This window comes from Bombina bombina, chromosome 2 (assembly GCF_027579735.1).
Source record: "Bombina bombina isolate aBomBom1 chromosome 2, aBomBom1.pri, whole genome shotgun sequence".
NCBI lineage: Eukaryota > Metazoa > Chordata > Amphibia > Anura > Bombinatoridae > Bombina > Bombina bombina.
Genome location: NC_069500.1, coordinates 1,041,495,975 through 1,041,516,135, shown reverse-complemented (window position 1 = coordinate 1,041,516,135; position 20,161 = coordinate 1,041,495,975). Strand labels below are relative to the sequence as shown.

At 42.2% G+C, this 20,161-nt stretch overlaps 1 protein-coding gene across 3 annotated transcripts in view; it reads right to left on the bottom strand.

The window, feature by feature from the left end:
* Nucleotides 1–20,161, bottom strand: part of LOC128650021 (UPF0462 protein C4orf33 homolog) — a 240,790-nt gene that overhangs the window by 153,622 nt on the left and 67,007 nt on the right. Inside the window, exons 1-2 of one of the 3 annotated variants that reach the window (XM_053703664.1) lie at nt 13,566–13,620; nt 6,258–6,373 (exon numbers count right to left, since the gene is read on the bottom strand). The exons of 1 other annotated variant lie outside the window; for it this stretch is intronic. In XM_053703664.1, coding sequence (XP_053559639.1) covers nt 6,258–6,343 — 86 coding nt within the window. In that variant the 5' untranslated portion in view covers nt 6,344–6,373; nt 13,566–13,620. Of the gene's footprint in view, nt 1–6,257; nt 6,374–13,565; nt 13,647–20,161 lie in introns of those variants that run through there. One more of the 3 variants, XM_053703665.1, reaches the window with a different exon arrangement.

Sequence of the window (20,161 nt, the reverse complement as noted above, 5' to 3'; positions counted from 1 at the left end):
ATTTTGGCCTGCAGCTATTTATTCTTAATTTCAAGGAAGCGTTGTGTGCGGTTGGTGGTCTGGCGGGACTGAGCTGAGGTGTCAGGCCAGTCGGTGGCGGTGGTGCTAGCCCTAATTTACAGAATATTATGGCCAGTTGTCAAGTGTGGTGGTATGTTGAATTCCCATGGAGGGATTTTAAGATGGGGTTTTCTAAGGGCATGGGGTTCCTTAGAAAACTTAGATGGATTTTCGTTTACGGGCCCAACCACTTGCACGGTTGGGTCCAGTTAAAGGAGCTACGGCCATAGTAAGATTGGAAGAAAACGCAGGAAGGACTAGCACCGCTGGGTGGTTTTGTGTGGTGAAATGTTTACAGTTATTTGCACTTTATTGATTAAGTTATTAAAGTTTACAAGTTATTTATTTGAATAAACGGCTGCGGCCAATTTATACCATTACCTAAGTCTGGTGCCTGTTATTTATGTTGGTTTTAAGAGTGGGTTTGGGTTGGTCTAAAGGGGCCGGAGCTTGACGACATAGAAGGTCAAGGGGCTCCTGGAGATTGCAAGGCATGGTCGGAAGGAGCCATGACCTGTGGAGGAAGAGGCCCTTATTTGAGGTAGGAGGGATTAGAGGAGGAACGAGGGGAGGTTTTAAAAGGGACATGCAGAGCGGGAAAACCAGCAGACTGTTTTTGCATTGTAAGAGAGAACATCCCCCACCCGCCCGTCCCCGTATTAATATGGAGAGGAGTGTGTTTTATTTCTGTTTCAGGTTTTGTCGCAGTTGAAAGGCGGTGGTGCTAGCCCTAATTTACAGAATATTATGGCCAGTTGTCAAGTGTGGTGGTATGTTGAATTCCCATGGAGGGATTTTAAGATGGGGTTTTCTAAGGGCATGGGGTTCCTTAGAAAACTTAGATGGATTTTCGTTTACGGGCCCAACCACTTGCACGGTTGGGTCCAGTTAAAGGAGCTACGGCCATAGTAAGATTGGAAGAAAACGCAGGAAGGACTAGCACCGCTGGGTGGTTTTGTGTGGTGAAATGTTTACAGTTATTTGCACTTTATTGATTAAGTTATTAAAGTTTACAAAGTTATTTATTTGAATAAACGGCTGCGGCCAATTTATACCATTAACTAAGTCTGGTGCCTGTTATTTATGTTGGTTTTAAGAGTGGGTTTGGGTTGGTCTAAAGGGGCCGGAGCTTGACGACATAGAAGGTCATGCTTGGGCTTCTAGCATTATGGACGTAAAAAAAATTGTGAATTTTCCTAAAAAAGTTGAAGGGTACCAATACTTTCAGCCACGTCTGTATGTGTTGCATAAGGAGATGCATAGTCAATTGTTTCATTATGATATCACACAGCCATGCACTGAACATAAACAGCTTAGCATGATATGTAGAAATGTTGAAAATGCTGTAAAATACCTATTTGGTCCATCCAGAAACATAAAATTGGGCATTATACATTGGCAATAATATGCCTTAGTTCAAATTATTATTATTAATTATTATGCATTATTTCCAACATTATATAATGCTTCAATTAATATAAGCAAAAGGCAATATATGGCTTAAACTATATATACTTATACAGAAGCATTTGAGTTATCTGTTCCTGTTAGAAATGACAACTTAGTGATCACAGTACAAATCACAGGGGCAAGCCTGAAGCACAAGTACCCGCACTGGCACCTTTTGAAGGCGCTCAGTGTACACTTTCCTTGCTTACTGCCTGTATTTAAACTATTTTCCAACTGCTGACTATTTAAAATAACTTACCATTAGAGTGACTGTGAATAATCACAGGCAGCAAACCAGATGAGCACGAAAACACAAAGGAACTGCTACAATCCACACAGCATACACACAAACATTAACTGTCTGCCACACCTTAGGAGCAGTAATAAGTGATAGGTGCATCCATGTGCAAGGGACTGTGGGTGTAATGTTTTTTTATTCAGCTGCTTGTTGTTATCTATTGTTATTGTTACACTTAAAGGGACACTGAACCCATAATATTTCTTTCCTGATTCAGATAGAGCATGTAATTTTAAGCAACTTTCTAATGTACTCCTATTATCAATTTATTTTCATTCTCTTGCTATCTTTATTTGAAAAAAAAGGCATCTAAGCTTTTTTCTTGGTTTAGTAATCTGGACAGCATTTTTTCATTGGTGGATGAATTTATCCACCAATCAGCAAGGACAACCCAGGTTGTTCACCAAAAATGGGCCGGCATCTAAACTCACATTCTTGTATTTCAAATAAAGATATCAAGAGAATAAAGAAAATTTGATAATAGGAGTCAATTAGAAAGTTGCTTAAAATTTCATGCTCTATCTGAATCACAAAATAAAAAAATTGGGTTCAGTGTCCCTTTAAACTAAATCATGCTGTGAATCGTGTATGTCAAAGCAGAGGCATAACTAGAAACCACAGGGCCCAGGAGCAAGAATCTAAGAAGCCCCCCCCCCAAAAAAAAAAGAAAAATAAGAAGTGAATTTGATACATATCTTTTTTTTTTTTTTGTAACATTTAACACAGAAAAAAAATGTGAATCAGATTACATGTCTGCAAAAGAAAGTACCCTGTGCCCACAGTCTGTGAGATGATCTGACCCCTATTACTGTATATAGTGACACTGTTTAACTCACCAGTACAGTATATAGTGAGTTAGTGACACAGTCTGTAATCTGCCGGTGAGATGGCTGGCCTGACCCTACCCACCCTAGTACTTTATAAAGTGACCACAGTAGTCTGTGACATGGTCCAGCCCCCCCGTACTGTATATAGTGGTACTGTATAGTAACACTGTTTACCCCCCGCCCCCCCCCATGCTGTAGTAAGGTCTGTAATTTGCTGGTTCCACAAACATACACACATACATACATACATACACACACAGTCACATACATACATACACACATACACACATACATGCAAAAATACACACACAGTCACATACATACACACATACACACATACATGCATAAATACACACACAGTCACATACATACATACACATACACACATGCACACACATACATGTATAAATACACACACAGTCACATACATGCATACACACATGCACACACACATCAACACCAATGGGTAAAACAGAAACACTAACCCCTGTAGTCAGAGACAGAGACACTAGTGAAACATCACGTCACACTCACATGATATCAGTGCAGGCAGTGGCAGGTCACGGTTTTTTATTGGAGGGAAATATTTTTTTTTAAGCTGGTCCCCCACCCTTGGGGGCCCGGTCGCAGTTGTGTCCTCTGCACCCCCAATAGTTCGGCCCCTGCATAAAAGGTAGATTCTCTCCCTCCAAAAACTCAACTCTAAACTAAACTTTATTTAATACACTTTGGGCCAGATCACAAGTGGAGCTCTAATTAACGCTCCCACTCGAGCTTTAACTGCGCTTGAGGTTTGGCTTTTTCTGCTCATCGGGTTGTGCTCGTACTGTGAGTAGAAGGTAAACTGTTTTCACTCATGCGCTAACCGGATGAGCACATAAAGCCGATGTTAGAATATTGCATGTGCATTCGCGTATTCCCCTATAGAAGTCAATGGAAAAAAAGTGGAAAAAAACTTATGGGCCGATTTATCATATGTCTAGAATATGCTGTCTGCATTTATCATTGCACAAGCAATCATTGTGCAATACCGCCCCCTGCGGATTCGTGGCAAATTGGGGCTAGCAGGCGGCGGATGAGTTAAAGAGCAGCGGTCTTAATATCTCTGCTTCTTAACTCCTGTTTCCGGTGACCCTGAAGGCTTGTGTGGAAACAGGGGCATTAGGGGCCATTCGGCCCTTAATAAATTGGCCCCCATTCCTTACTTGCGTGCAAACCTGTTTGCATATTCTTATGTGCGCTAACCCGACATGAAAATATGAATATTTCACATTCCAATGTTCTTCACATACAAAAATATGTTCTATTTATTCATACATATTGCTATATATATAATGTCTTTTTTGTACAATATATATGTATACATATATATGTAATATTATATATAGATATAGATACATACAGATATATATAGGAGTAAATATTTATTAATACATAGAACATATTCTGCTATGTGAAGCACACTGGAATGTGAAATATTTACAGTAAATATAAACTATAAAATTGTATTTATAATGAAATTGCATAAATATGTTTTACAAGTTTACATCTACTTAACTGCAAAGGGCTCCAATGCACTTTTATATATATTCCGGGTGGTAAATCGCCATAGAACAAGCCACTGAGCTGTTGTTCGTTCCTGGTAGAGCGCTTCTCTCTTTGTATGCAAATTATTATGACCCTGGGGAAGTCTCCCTATGGGTGATGGGGGAAACCAGACGTGGACTCCTTGCCCATTGTGCTTAGAGGAATGTGGCTGCACCTCACTGACGAGGCCCATAGGAGGCCGAAACGATCGTCTGGGGTTGTCATGTTCCTTGTTCAGAGGAGAATTGCCTGGTATTTCGGGGCTGGACTGACCTTACTTGGCGGGATCAGACTGATATACTTCAGGAAAGTTTTCTTCTGTGAAAAGCACACTGGTCTAAAAGAGGCTGCTTCCGGGTGGTAAATCGCCATAGAACAAGCCACTGAGCTGTTGTTCGTTCCTGGTAGAGCGCTTCTCTCTTTGTATGCAAATATATATATATATATATATATATATATATATATATATGTCTGTAAATACATATACATCATCTAAGAAAGAGGTGAAGCAGAGATGAATATAAAACATAGCATTTATTTAACAAAAGTTAAAATTCCAATTTATATATACACATATAAATACATAAATACATATGTACTCATATATCTATACTATAATCGCGTTTGTAATGCGTCCATCGGCGCATGCATCCTCAAAGGAATGTTGGCAGCACTAGGTAGCCAAAAGAATGTTGGCCACGCGCAGCCAAAATAATTCACCTGGATGCAGCGAAGGCAAACGGAGCATTACAAAAATAAAACTAACTGCCCACAATAAGTATTAAAAAAAAAACAACTAACCGCTCGCAATAAGTATTAAAAAAAAATAATATCCGTCCGCAATAAGTATTTTAAAAAAAAAACTAACTGCCCACACAAAGTATTAAGAGAAGAAAAAAAAAGCCTAAGAAAATTAATCCCTAAATACACAAAACCCAACATTGCAAACTACCTAATACATCTATTAATAGGCTGACCATATTTCCTTGAGACAAAAACGGGACATTGAGCGGTCAAAAACGGGACAGGGTTATATTCTTTATTTATATGAAAAAAAGTAAGATTTTAACAAAAGTTAACTTTTATGACATGAATTTAAACTATTGAGCCAACAATTATCCTTCAGTGACAAAAGAACTCATACAAAAAAATGTAGGTAGACGTAGAGCTAGAGGGGGACTGTATTTCATCATGATTGTACCATGAATATTTGTCTGATGAAACAAATTTACACAGCAAATTTCGGTATTTCAACACCATATAATAAAACTTCTCACACTCCATGGGCTGATGTATCATGTATATGAAATTATTTTTACTTTAAATTTGATGCACACAGAAAATTGGCAAATCTATATAAAAATAAAGCACAAATGTTTTGACTTATAAAGACACCCTATAAAATGCTTTTTATTATAACTGTTGTTAAGGGAAATAAAATTACTTATCCAATAACCATTCTAAAGACGAAGGTTCCCTCCATTAGATCACATCCATCATGCCTCCCCCCCCCACAATATTCATTAATATTAATTTATATTATGGAACTTGTCTCAGACTCATTGTCACTTTTAAACAGATGGATACCCAAGCCAAATTTGTTCTTTAAACAAAGAAAATCAAAGAGAACATGCTTATAAGAAGAGCTGATTCTGAAGCTTGTGAACAAAAGTATTACAGTTTAATTTATCATACAAACAACAAACATGCTTTAAAAAAGTGAGATTATCCTATGTTGTCAAGGCAAATTCCCCCATATTAACTGATTTTAAAGGGTAAAAGCCTCTGAACTTGCGTTTGGTTTGAATATCTGGGTAGTAGTTGTAGATTTTTTTTTAGCTGAGTTGCCCAAAATCATTGTTACACATGTAAATGGTGGAAGAACTGATAAAAATGTGGAACTACATAGTTACTTGATAATAACCGTTATTTTATAACGTCTGTACTACAACCAGCACCGCAGCAGCATTATAATAATAAGCATATGATATAATAAATGACAATTAATTTAATTGATTGCCAGGCACTGGTCTTACCTTGGCCGTGTACAATTCTTGCAGAAGCTGAAGTTCAGAACATAGACTGTAGACAGTTGAATCGATCTACTTCCAGACCAGACCATAACACTAGTTTGTATGTTCACTTCACACGTCTGTGACACAAACAAGAAGAAGATGGCAACAAGAATTATCTCTCTGGTGTCTGGTGACGGTCAGGTCAGCCTATAATTCGGATGATGGTGAGGCAGCAGCTAAAGGCAGATGATTGATCATCACATCAGATCCAGATGATGACTGATTGAATCTCAGATATTTTTATTCCGACTCCTGCCGGCTGCTGTGCTGTGTCTGTCCTGAGTGTAAGTTACTAGTAAAGTATTGGCACTACTGCAACTGAGCTAGCTAGTAATCTAACTTCCCTCACGCTGACCAGTGACCAGTCTCCCTCCTAGGCTCAGTCTGACAGCTCACGACTGAGTACTGACCTGCTGTCACTGACTCTTTATAGGAACCTATCAATGACACGCCCCTAATTTTGAAGAGCGCGGGCGGCATAGACTTCATGAAGACTGCATGCTGTGGAACATGTGGGCACGGCCTCCCAACCCCAACCCGGCTGCAGTTAAGAAAAAATAGTTTTTTAAAAACTGCCCTCCCCGCTGGCGGGGAGTTTAAAAATTTTTTAAGTGGTGTGTGTGCAATAAAAATTTACACTTGCGCTGCCTGCACGGTCTGATTACCCTCAAAACGGGACAAAATGACTATTAATAAAGAAACAACGGGACAGGGGAAAAAACATAAAATAACGGTACTGTCCCTTTAATGACTAAGCTCCCTAACCTAACACCCCGTAAATTAACCCCTTAATTACATAAGAAAATAAAATACTACATTACAATTAATATAAAAAATCAGTGCTTTAAAAAAATAAAATTACATTAAATTATTCTAAAATTAGAGAAAATAAAAAAAGGCTAACATTACAAAAAATAATAAACCACAGTATCCAAAATAAAAAATGAAACCTAATCCCTATGAAAATAAAAAAGCCCCCCCAAAATAAAAACACCCCCTAATCTAAGAATAAACTACCAATAGGCCTTAAAAGGGCTTTTCGTAGGGCATTGCCCTAAAGAAATCCGCTCTTTTACATTAAAAATAAACCAAGTCCCCCCTAACAGTAAAACCCCCCACTCACCAAACCCCCCAAAATAAAAAAAACTAACACTAATAAACCAAAACTACCCATTGCCCCTAAAGGGGCATTTGTATGAGCATTGCCCTTAAAAGGGAATTCATGTTTTTTTTCCTGCCCTTAAAAGGGCATTCAGCTCTTTTTCGAATTGCCCAAAAAAAACCTAAATAATGGGGTACCTTGCATTTAATCTTCAGTGTGCGGCGGCCGATTACATGAAGAGGAGCCTCCACGCCGCAGAGGATCACCGCCGCAGAGGACCGCCGCCGCTAAGGATCGTCACATCTGGGAACACCTCTCTGCCCTCTCTGCATCTCCGCCCACGCTGCCTTTGCTGTGGATGAAGATAATGGACCCGTCTGGAAGAAGACCTTCTCCGCCTGACTTCAGGAACCATGAGTACCTATTTGGGGCTTTAGTGTTAGTTTTTTTTTTGGGGGGGGGTTATTTTTTTAATTAGGGTTTTTTGGGCAATGTGAAAAATAGCTGAATGCCCTTTTAAGGGCAGTAAAAAAGAGCTGAATGCCCTTTTAAGGGCAATGCCCATACAAATGCAATGGGTAGTTTAGGTTTATTAGTGTTATTTTTTTATTTTTTGGGGGGGGATTTGGTGGGTGGGGGGTTTTAATGCTAGAGGGGGGATTAGTATTTTTTTAGGTAAAAGAGCTGTTTAATTTAGGGCAATGCCTTACAAAAGGCCATTTTTAAGGGATATTGGTAGTTTAGATTAGATTAGGGTTTTATTTTGCGGTGGCTTTTTTTTTTTTTTTTTAAAAAGGGGGTATAAGATTAGGAATATTTATTTTTTATTTTGGATAATGAAGTTTGTTTTTTTCAGTAATCTTAGCTTTTTTAATTTTTTGTAAATTTAGATTTTTTTATTTTTTTGTAATGTTAGTTATTGGAAAGGGGGATAGGGGGATAGGGACAGGGGGATCGGGGGACAGGGGGGTAGGGACAGGGGGACAGAGGGATAGATGAATAGAGGGATAGGAATGGATAGGTATATTTCATTAAATATTTTAGCCCGTGTACACATGCTTTACCACTAGTAGACATATAAATTTATAAATACATATACATTTTTAGACATGTATATATGTATGTATCATTTTTTTTCTAACACCTGAGATATCTTGGCCTTGATCCGATATGCAGCATTGCCCATAAAATCCGTCAACGCCAAATTTTGCGCTGGTTTGGTATCACATATACGCCGTAATCTAGAAGTTACGCTTGTATATTTCTGCCTTCGGCCGTAGTTTTTTGGCCCATAGACAGGTATACCAAACCAGCGCAGTTTGGTATCCAATATACAGGGTAAGGACATACGTGGCGAAAATGAAGAAATCTTACTCCATTTTCACCTCGCCACAAATTGCAGGCGTAGTAAGCCTTACGCTGTCTATTGGAGCACTGTAACTCCCTAAACTACCTGCAAAATAAAACCTAACACCTAACGCATGTGCAATGTCTATCAGCGTAAGGCATAGTAAGCCTTACGCTGTCTATTGGAGCACCGTAACTCCCTAAACTACCTGCAAAATAAAACCTAACACCTAACGCATGCGCAATGTCTATCTACCTGTCAACCGCGAACCCCCGCCGCAATCCCTAATAAAGTATTTAACCCCTAAACCACCGCTCCCGGACCCCGCCGCCACCTACATTAAATGTATAACCCCCTAATGTGAGCTCCTACTCCGCCGCCATCTACATTACCTACCCCCTAATGTGAGCCCCTTAAACCACCGCAACCTACATTACCTACCCCCTAATGTGAGCTCCTACCCCGCCGCCAGCTATATTAAAATTATTAACCCCTAATCTAATCCCCCTATACCGCCGCCACCTATATTAAATTAATGAACCCCTAAAATACTAAACTATCCCTACCACTAAACCTAAGTCTAAACCCTACAAATAGCCCTGAAAAGGGCTTTTTGCATGGCATTACCCCAAAGTAAACAGCTCTATTGCCAGCCCTTAAAAGGGCTTTTTGCGGGGATTTGCCCCAAAGTAATCAGCTCTTTTACCAGCCCTTAAAAGGGCTTTTTGCGGGGCATTGTCACAAAGTAATCAGCTCTTTTGCCTATAATCTAAATCCCCTACACAACCGCCACCTAAAATAAATGTATTACCCCCTAATCTAATCCCCCTATACCGCCGCCACCTATAATAAATGTATTACCCCCTAATCTAATACCCCTACACCGCCGCCACCTATATTCACTATATTAACCCTAATTATATAAGGGTTAATATAGTTAATATAGTTATTATATTATATATATTAACTATATTAACCCTAATTATATTAGGGTTAATATAATATATATATATATATATATATATATATATATATATATATATATATATATATATATATATATATTAATTATAATAACCCTATCTAACTCTAACACCCCTAACTAAATTCTTATTAAAATAAATCTAATTAATATTAATATTATTAATTAAAATATTCCTATTTAAATCTAAATACTTACTTATAAAATAAACCCTAAGATAGCTACAATATAATTAATAATTACATTGTAGCTATTTTAGGGTTTATATTTATTTTACAGGTAACTTGGTATTTATTTTAACTAGGCACCATAGCTATTAAATAGTTAATAACTATTTAATAGCTACCTTGTTAAAATAATGACCAATTTACCTGTAAAATAAATCCTAACCTAAGTTACAAATACACCTACACTATCAATAAATTAAATACACTACAAATATCTTAACTAAAATACAATTAAATACACTAAACTAAATTACAAAAAGAAACAAACACTAAATCACAAAAAATAAAAAAATTACAAGAATTTTAAGCTAATTACACCTATTCTAAGCCCCCTAATAAAATAATAAAGCCCCCCAAAATAAAAAAAAATGCCCTACCCTATTCTAAATTAAAAATTAACCAGCTCTTTTACCATCCTTAAAAGGGCTTTTTGCGGGGCATGCCCCAAAGTAATCAGCTCTTTTGCCTTTAAAAAAACACTCAATACCACCCCCCAACATTAAAACCCACCACCCACATACCCCTACTCTAAACCCACCCAAACCCCCCTTAAAAAAACCTAACACTAAGCCCCAGAAGATCTCCCTACCTTGAGCCGTCTTCACCCAGCCGGGCCGAACTCTTCATCCAATCCGGGCTATGTCTTCAGCCAAGCGGCAAAGAAGAAGTCTTCCATCCGGCGATGTCTTCATCCAAGTGGCAAAGAAGAAGTCTTCCATCCCGGCGATGTCTTCATCCAAGCGGCAAAGAAGAGGTCCTCCATTGGAGCGAAGTTTTCCTCCAAGCGGCATCTTCAATCTTCATTCTTCGGACCTCCGAAGCGGAACATCCAGCTGGCCCGACGACTGAAAGACGAATGAAGTTTCCATTAAATGACGTCATCCAAGATAGCGTCCCTCCAATTCCGATTGGCTGATAGGATTCTATCAGCCAATCGGAATTAAGGTAAGAAAATCTGATTGGCTGATTCAATCAGCCAATCAGATTCAAGTTCAATCCGATTTGCTGATCCAATCAGCCAATCAGATTGAGCTTGCATTCTATTGGCTGTTCCGATCAGCCAATAGAATGCGAGCTCAATCTGATTGGCTGATTGGATCAGCCAATCAGATTTTCTTACCTTAATTCCGATTGGCTGATAGAATCCTATCAGCCAATAGGAATTTGAGGGACACCATCTTGGATGACGTCATTTAAAGGAAACTTCATTCGTCTTTCAGTCGTCGGGCCAGCTGGATGTTCCGCGTCGGAGGTCCAAAGAAAGAAGATTGAAGATGCCGCTTGGAGGAAAACTTTGCCCCGATGGAGGACCTCTTCTTTGCCGCTTGGATGAAGACATCGCCGGGATGGAAGACTTCTTCTTTGCCGCTTGGATGAAGACATCACCGGATGGAAGACTTCTTCTTTGCCGCTTGGAAGAAGACATCGCCCGGATTGGATGAAGAGTTTGGCCCGGTTGGGTGAAGACAGCTCAAGGTAGGGAGATCTTCTGGGGCTTAGTGTTGGGTTTTTCTAAGGGGGGTTTGGGTGGGTTTAGAATAGGGGTATGTGGGTGGTGGGTTTTAATGTTGGGGGGTGGTATTGTGTTTTTTTTTACAGGCAAAAGAGCTGATTACTTTGGGGCATGCTCCGCAAAAAGCCCTTTTAAGGATGGTAAAAGAGCTGGTTAATTTTTAATTTAGAATAGGGTAGGGCATTTTTTTTATTTTGGGGGGCTTTATTATTTTATTAGGGGGCTTAGAATAGGTGTAATTAGCTTAAAATTCTTGTAATCTTTTTTTATTTTTTTGTAATTTAGTGTTTGTTTTTTGTAATTTAGTTTAGTGTATTTAATTATATTTTAGTTTAGATATTTTTAGTTTATTTAATTTATTGATAGTGTAGGTGTATTTGTAACTCTGGTTAGTATTTATTTTACAGGTAAATTGGTAATTATTTTAACAAGGTAGCTATTAAATAGTTATTAACTATTTAATAGCTATTGTACCTAGTTAAAATAAATACCAAGTTACCTGTAAAATAAATATAAACCCTAAAATAGCTACAATGTAATTATTAATTATATTGTAGCTATCTTAGGGTTTATTTTATAAGTAAGTATTTAGATTTAAATAGGAATATTTTAATTAATAATATTAATATTAATTAGATTTATTTTAATAAGAATTTAGTTAGGGGTGTTAGAGTTAGATAGGGTTATTATAATTAATATATATATAATATAATAACTATATTAACTATATTAACCCTAATATAATTAGGGTTAATATAGTTAATATATATAATATAATAACTATATTAACTATATTAACCCTAATATAATTAGGGTTAATATAGTTAATATAGGTGGCGGCAGTGTAGCGGGATTAGATTAGGGGTTAATGTATTTAATATAGTTGGCGGCGGTATAGGGGGATTAGATTAGGGGGTAATACATTTATTATAGGTGGCGGCGGTATAGGGGGATTTAGATTATAGGCAATAGAGCTGGGCGATGGGGTCCGGGAGCGGCGGTTTAGGGGTTAATGCATTTATTATTAGGAGAGTGAGGGGGGATAGCTGATAGAGGGGTATACGTGTCGGGCTATGTTTGGGAGGCATGTTAGACAGTATGGGAGATTTTATAACTTAGTCAGGTTTTGTAGGCGCCGGCAGTTTCTAAAGTGCCGTAAGTCACTGGCGACTACAGAAATTTGTACTTACGCAGATTTCTGGACATCACTAATTCGCTGGTTTATCCGACTTACGGCACTTTAGCAATTGCCGGCGAGGTATATTGGATAGCTCGAGTTGCGAGCTGAAACTACGGGCGGCGGGGGTTCCCTCGCTTGCGCCGCAAACTACGATTTATATCGGATTGCGCCCCTTATCTTTGAGCCTTTATAACATTTGTGTGCAATATTTTATTTTAAGAATTTTTATTTGATGGTGTTATGAGTGTATTTGTACTTTGTAATGATTTTTTTATGTGTTTTGTGATCAGAGTGAATGTAAGCCTTGGTGAACATCTACTTAAAAAGACATTATTTTTTTAATTTTTTACACCCTGCCCCAAAAATATTATGTCTAAAAAAAGGCCTTAAACCTGGGGTGGGGTGGGGGGTGGGGCAGCAGCAGAATTTTGAGTGCCTAGGGCAGCACAAAACCTAAATACGCCCCTGGGTAAACACAAAGAGCGTACACACACATGATAAACCCCTTATTGGTCGCACGTAAAGGTTTGAGCTCCATTAGTAATCTGGCCCATTGTACATAGCACAAGGAAGTGTAAGCGCATAACATTTCATTTGGACTTGTGAAGTGGAAACTTTAGCTAAAACCCCTCTGACATTTGAAATCTATTTGGTGGTGTAATTCCCAGTGAGACAATAATGAAGATTAATTGATGTGCTTGATGTTGTGTGCGCATGTGTACAATTTTTGATTATGTAGTATGTGTAATCTGTGAGTGTCCTATGTCAGTGACAGTAAGTGACTTCTCTGTTGCAGCAGGAATGTGTATGTGAGTGATTTGAATGGGGGTAGAATTTGATGCAATATGTGTGCAGTATGTGTAATTTAGCACTATGTACAAAGGTGGGCTTGCAATCCTTTATGTACTACCACTTACCTTCCAAAGGTTCCAGCAATGGGGTGATTCGCCATTGCTCCCTGCTTGCTGGTTCTGTTCCTCTGTCACACCTCTCGTGACGTCATTATGCTCCGGGGCTGTTATGCTGGTTTGTACCTGTATGTGATAGTAGGTTGGTTTTGATTCCCTGACAGATTTTTTTTTTACTTTCTTTATCTCCTGTTTTAACCCCCTCTCTCCTTCTCACTTCATGTTTTATTCTGGTATTGTTTGTTTTTATGTTTGTTTATGCTTCCTGTAAGTTGGGGGGAGGTTTGGGGTTGTTATGTTGCCTTCAGCAATGGTATAGCAGGACACCACAAAGAGCCCTGGTTTATATAGATGTTACATAGTTTAAAATTAGACCGTGTACCAGTGCTGGTACTGTACTAGGCTGTGTTAACAAGTGACAGACACCCTGAACATTAAAGGGACAGTAAAGTCAAAATGAAACTTTTATGATTCAGATTTGTTGAAGATCATACCTAGGTAGACTCAAAGGGGCATATGTATCAAGCTCCGTATGGAGCTTGATGCCCCATGTTTCTGGCGAGCCTGCAGGCTCGCCAGAAACAGCAGTTATAACGCAGCAGTCACAAAGACCGCTGCTCCATAACCTGTCCGCCTCACGTACGATCGGGTTGATTGACACCCCCTGCTGGCGGCCCATTGGCCGCGAGTCTGTAGGGGGCGGCATTGCAACAGCTGGTGCAATGCTGAATACGGCGAGCGTATTGCTCGCCGTATTCAGCGAGGTTTGGCGGACCTGATCCGCAGTGTCGGATCAGGTCCGCCAGACCTTAATAACTATGGGCCAGAAGCTGCAATGCACTACTTGGAGCCAGCTGTTAATTGGTGGCAGCACACATATGCCTCTTTTCATTGGCTCACCCAATATGTAGATCTAGCTCCCAGAAGTGTTTTGCTGATTCTTCAAAAAAGGATCCGAAGAAAATAAAGTGTATTTGGTATTATAAGTAAATTAGAAACTTGTTAAAAATAGAATGCTGTATATGAATCACAAAAGAAAATGTTGGAATTTTATGTCCTTTAATTAGCAGGAACAAGAAGGAAAATAAAAAGTGTCTGTCCATGGGAAAACAGGACAGTCGGCAATTATGCATTTGTTCTGCTTCTATACAAAAAACAACGACACAAAACACATAACTGATGCAGAGCAGGAACCAGAACTATCATGTGACACACTGTCATAAACAAACTCCCAACTCTTTTATATATTTCTTTTGTATTATAAATGTATTTATGTGTCATTAGCATGAGGAATAGGATCATATTTGAATTGGTTGTTGCTTTTACGTCTGCTATGCACATAAAATGCTACTCATGCAATTAATATCTTTATGCTTACAGTCCCAGTACTGGTGAAACTGCAAAGCCCAAAAGCAATTAACCATTAAATCCCTTAACTTACAAATCTATATTCATGCCAGCCCTGGAGAAATGCATATTTAGTAGGGGCCTGTGACCCCAGAGCAGGACTAGTGAGAAGGGGTAGGTGGAGGTCAGGGGGTAGGCTCACAGGGTAGGTCTTAAGAAATGGTGAACAGGAAGTAGGCTCATCTTCTATCCGGATCTGATGGTGAGAAGAAGCTCTTTGCATCTTCTCACTTTCATCAAGCCCGGAGAGTACGTGAGGGTACTTACCTGCTCACTATGGATGACCTACAGGAGCTGTTCACTGCAGCTGCATCCACAGTGGTTGCTAGCGCAGATGCAGGCTGCAGGGGCGATCCCAGGAACAGCAAGGATCTGGAGCAGGCAGCAGGGGAGGAGATATCCCCTAGGGCCAGGCTGGTGCGGCGGTCGAAGCCGCCAGAGCACCTCATTTCGGAGGCGGGTCCACAGAGGGGGAGGTCAGCAGCGAGCACATCCGGTGCTTCCAGGAGAGGGACCAGAGGATGGCCAGGAGGGCCGGCCCGCAGAGGAAGGGACATCAGGAGCTGGAGCTGCTCATGCGGGAAGATGATGGTGGTCACGAGGGAGCTGTTACATGCCCGGCTGGACCTGTGGTGGAGGCAACGTCAGAGGTGGCAGCAACAGCTGCTCCTGCAGATAGGCGGCTGAGTTATCACAGAGAAAGGGGTCAGTGTGGTTGTATGCTAGCCAGACAGCTGGGGGCACAAGGAGACCTTGGGGTATTGTGGTGGATGGCATTGAGGGAGTCCATGTGCGGACCGGGAGAAGGTTAGTGGGGGGCCCAAATGAGGCCGGGGGGGAACATGTTAGTAGGTAGGCCCACATAGGCCTTGGGTACATGACTGGGTGAGTTAGGGGGTAATGTATCAGTTAGGCTGGTCCAAATGAGGCCTGGGGAAGGTGCATAGGCAAATTGGCCCAAATGAGGCTGGGGATGGCCAGGGTTTAGAGGTCAGGCATAGTGGGCCCAGATGAGGCCAGGGATCAGATGTTAGTCATAGTGGGCCCAAATAAGGCCATCTGGGTGTGGGCCCAGCAAACTAAAGATAAGTACATAGGTTAAGCTGAGATCGCTTTCCTCTGGGCCCCTCGGGTGCGTTATGCGCGTAGGCAAATGGTAGGCCTTCGTTAGGCCTAGGGGGTTTGTTAGCTGGGCCGGGAATCCAAAGGGCGGGAGCCACGCATATATATAGCATTATATAATTGTAGCGGTAGTTTCCTTGCCCCCCGTCATAAAAGGGGGGACTGTTAGGATAGGGTTGTGGGGTAACGTGGGAGTGGCTGGGGGGCCTTTGTTGGGTGTGTGTGCCATAACTGCCTTTTTCTGTAATAGTGCCACAGACTTCAACCCCAGAGGGATGTCGGAGGTATGACTGCAGCAGGATTCGGGAGAGGGACGGGGATTCCCTCGTCATAGAGCATATCCTTAGTGACTTTGATGGTTAAGGATTTCAGGAGGAAGACATCCCAGAGCTGTCGACAGCTGGCCAGGTGGGGGATCTGGATATCTTGGCGCAGCTATTGGGGTCCATTTCACCTCCTCAGGGTTTCGGGGGAGAGGGGAGGGGCAGGTGCAACGCCAGGACAGGTGAAAGGGGAGCTATTGCAGATGTTTTGGATGATGTTTTTGGTATGCCTTTGCAGGTTGGGAGTGACTGGAGGAAGGATCGGTCCCCTAGTGGGCAAATGGAGACAAGCCTGAGGCGGGGGCGGTCCCACTCACCTATCAGAAGCAGACCCAGCAGGGACGGCCGGATGTCACCCACTTTGGCGCGCATTGAGCAGGCGGCCAGGGGCAGGGGTGGCGACAGGAGTAGAGAGCCCGGGGCCAGGAGGAGATCCCCAGGAAGGCGCCGGCGAGGGAAAGGAGACGGTCTGGAAGGGCCGGGGCTGCAAGGGATTCAGGAGCGGGGACGGTGCATAGGACTTCAGGTGAGGCGCCAAGAGGTATGAGTGCAATTATTACTCAGAGTGGGAGTATGAATGAGGTGCAGAATGTTTTGTTGAAGGGCCTGAGGTAGTTGGTCACATGGGTAGAGCAGTCTTGGGCTTTGGCGGAAAATCATGGGAGCCCGGCAGGGGCATGGGGAGCTAGTGCTCCAGGCGCAGGTAACCAGGGGGATGGGGCAGCAGCTGATGTGGTCTCTGGGCCAGGAACCTGGTAGTAGGGGCTGGGCAGGTGCCCGGTGGAATGCCATCTGGGGACACTGCTGCAGGGGTCGCGAGCGCAGGCAGTGCAGCGGTGAGTTACGGGGGAAGGACGATGAAGGTGTCAGAGGAAGAATTCCGTAGGCTGTGTCTATGTTCCATAGGTCCCTTAGGGATGCATTTAGCAAATGAGGTTAAGGAAAAGATTTAGAAAAGGGAGTTCCTAGAGTTATTTTTGCTCCTCCTCTTCATCAATTTGTAGAGATTAAAGAGTACTCAAAAGGGGAGCAGGGGAAGAAGGAGGAGCGGAAGAAGCGATATTCGAAGATACCGAAGACGTTCGCTAATTCGTCTAGGGTCTTCTGTATTCTGGCTAGCGTAATTACTCAGAAGTTTCCCAAACAGGGTTCCACTCTGTTTTGTTATCTGGATGAGATTTCCTCGGTCTAACTAACTTATAGGGGTATGGCCTGGTGGAGATATGATGAGCAATTTTGTCAAAGGATAGAAGTTCGTCCTGACATGAGGTGGGACGACATGGACATTGGGATTTGGCTGGAGATCATGACTCCTTTATGTGGGGGGCAGTCCTTTTGGTCAGGGGGGGTGGCCTCGCTAGAACAGCCGGTAGCAGTTCAGCAGTGGCCCTCTGAAAAGGCCTGTGTTTCAAGAAGGGCAATGCTAATTTGGGTCATCGTGCAACTACAAGCACGAATGTTCAGGATGTAGGGGTGCACCCCTATGCCAAATGCTTCAGGAAAGGGAAGGCCGGGAGTAGAACAGGGGAAGTGGATGTACCTGCCCCGGACACTGGTGGACATAAGAAGCATGGTCCCGTGGCTAAGGCGATACGCTAAGGTTAGGGGAAGTGGGGAAGACGCTGAGCTGCTCCTAACGGGGTTTAGCTCGGATTTTCTCATCCCCTTTCAGGAAATAAAAGGGGCAGGGGTGTCAGGGAACTTGAAGTCCACCAGGGAGTTTACAGGAGTGGTCTGGGAAAAGCTGGGGAAGGAGGTCACCTTGGGGCGAATGGCGGGCCCTTTCACGGCAAGTCCGTTGCCTAGCCTGAGGCTGTCCCCTTTCAGGGTAGTCCCAAAAAAGGTGCCGGGCCAGTTCAGAATGATCCACCACCTAACCTTTTTTGGTTAATGACGGTATTGATCCAGGCCTGGCGACAGTTAGATATGCGTCATTTGACGATGCAGTTTCATTGGTAAGGCAGGCGGGCCAGGGGGCCCTCCTGGCAAAGGTGGATATTCAGTTGCTCCCGGTCCACCCGGCTTGTCAACATTTGTTGGGCTGTTTGTTTGAGGGGAAGTTTTTGGTGGATTTATGTCTCCCTATGGGTTCTTCCATTTCTTGTTCCTATGTTGAAAAGTTTAGCTGTTTTGTGGAATGGGTCATTAAACAAGTTTTGGGGTTGTGTTCTTTGGTCCATTATTTGGACAATTTCCTGTTTGTGGGTCCCCCAGGTGCTGAAGCATTTCAGCGCTTGATGGATGCATTTGAGACAGTAGCTGGTGAATTCGGTATCCCTGAGTTTCTTAGGAATCCACAATGATTTGGTTTAAGTGGAATTTAGCTTGCCTAATGACGAAGTGGTCGACTTGTGTGGCGTGTTGCGGCAGGCCATGGGGCGGAAGAAGTTGACTTTGAAAGAAACGCAATCGTTGTTGGGTAAGTTGAATTTTGCCTGCAGGATCATCCCGGTGGGGAGGGTGTTTGCCAAAGGTTATCCCTGGCCACAATTGGAGTGAAAGAGACAGGAAAGTTTTGTTTCCCTCAGATAATATGGGTGTGGTGTCGTCTGTTTTCTCCTTGTCGGCATCATCCCCCCCAGTAGTGGTTCTCTTTCGTTTGTTTGTGTTGGAGTGCCTGAGATGTAATGTTCTTTTCAAGGCTGTGCATGTGCCTGGTAAGTCAAATTAAATTGCTGATTCTCTTTCCCATTTTCAGTGGGACAGATTCCATGAGCTGGCCCCGTTGGCAGAGGAAGTGGGGATGCAGTGACCAGGGGACTTGTGGAAGGTGGACTTCTTGGCTTGTTGAAGATGGTGAGATTTGCAATAGCTAGGTCAACATGGAAGGCTTACTCTCAGGTATGAAGGGAATGGTGTGGAGTGCTAAAAGGGGATGGGGGGGACTTACGGCCCGGAGCTGGTTGGAAGTGCTATTGAGATGGATGGCAGAGTGGAGAAAAAATATGGTGTATAGGGCCATAGTGAAGCGCAGATTGGTGGCAATTGCTTTCTTATGTCAATGTTTGGGCTGGGAGGATATTACAAAATTGTTTGTGGTTCAAATGGCGGCCAGGGATTTGTGCAAGGGAAGAAGGGTGCTGGACTCAAGGAGACCGGTTATTTTCTCGTTGTTGCAAAGGGTAGTAGGAGCGCTGGCCTCAGTGTGCTCTGATGAGTATGAGGTGGTGCTTTTTTTGTGCGGCTTATGTTATAGCCTTTTTTGTCACCTTTAGAGTATCGGAGGCAACTAAGAGAGACAGGGGGGTATTCAGTGGGGCAATGTGTGGATCCAGGGACATGATCTTTATATCTGGCTCCGGCATTCTAAGACGGATCAGGGTGGAAAGGGGAGAGCTATTGCCTTAAGGCAATAAGGGGGGCATGTTGCTCAGTGGAAACAGTGTCAGCACTCCTGCGAGTTTGGCCAGAGGGTGGAGGCCCCTTGCTTGTCCACCAGAATGGGGACACTTTATCTTGTTTCCAATTGGTGTCGGTCTTTAGGAAGGTGTTAGTGTTACTGGGGCTCCCGCATCTTGAATTTGGGTCTCACTCTTTCCAAATTGGGGCTGCCACGGAAGCGAGAATGTTGGGTATGTCAGACGCAAGTATTAATGGGATTGGGAGGTGGGCCTCTAGCAGTTTTAAAGCCTAACAGCTAGATTACGAGTTTTGCGTTATGACTCAAATAGCATCGTTACGGGCCATAACGCCTCATTTTCCCTAACACTGCTATTACAAGTTTATGTAGCGCCACAAAAATCACCACTATCT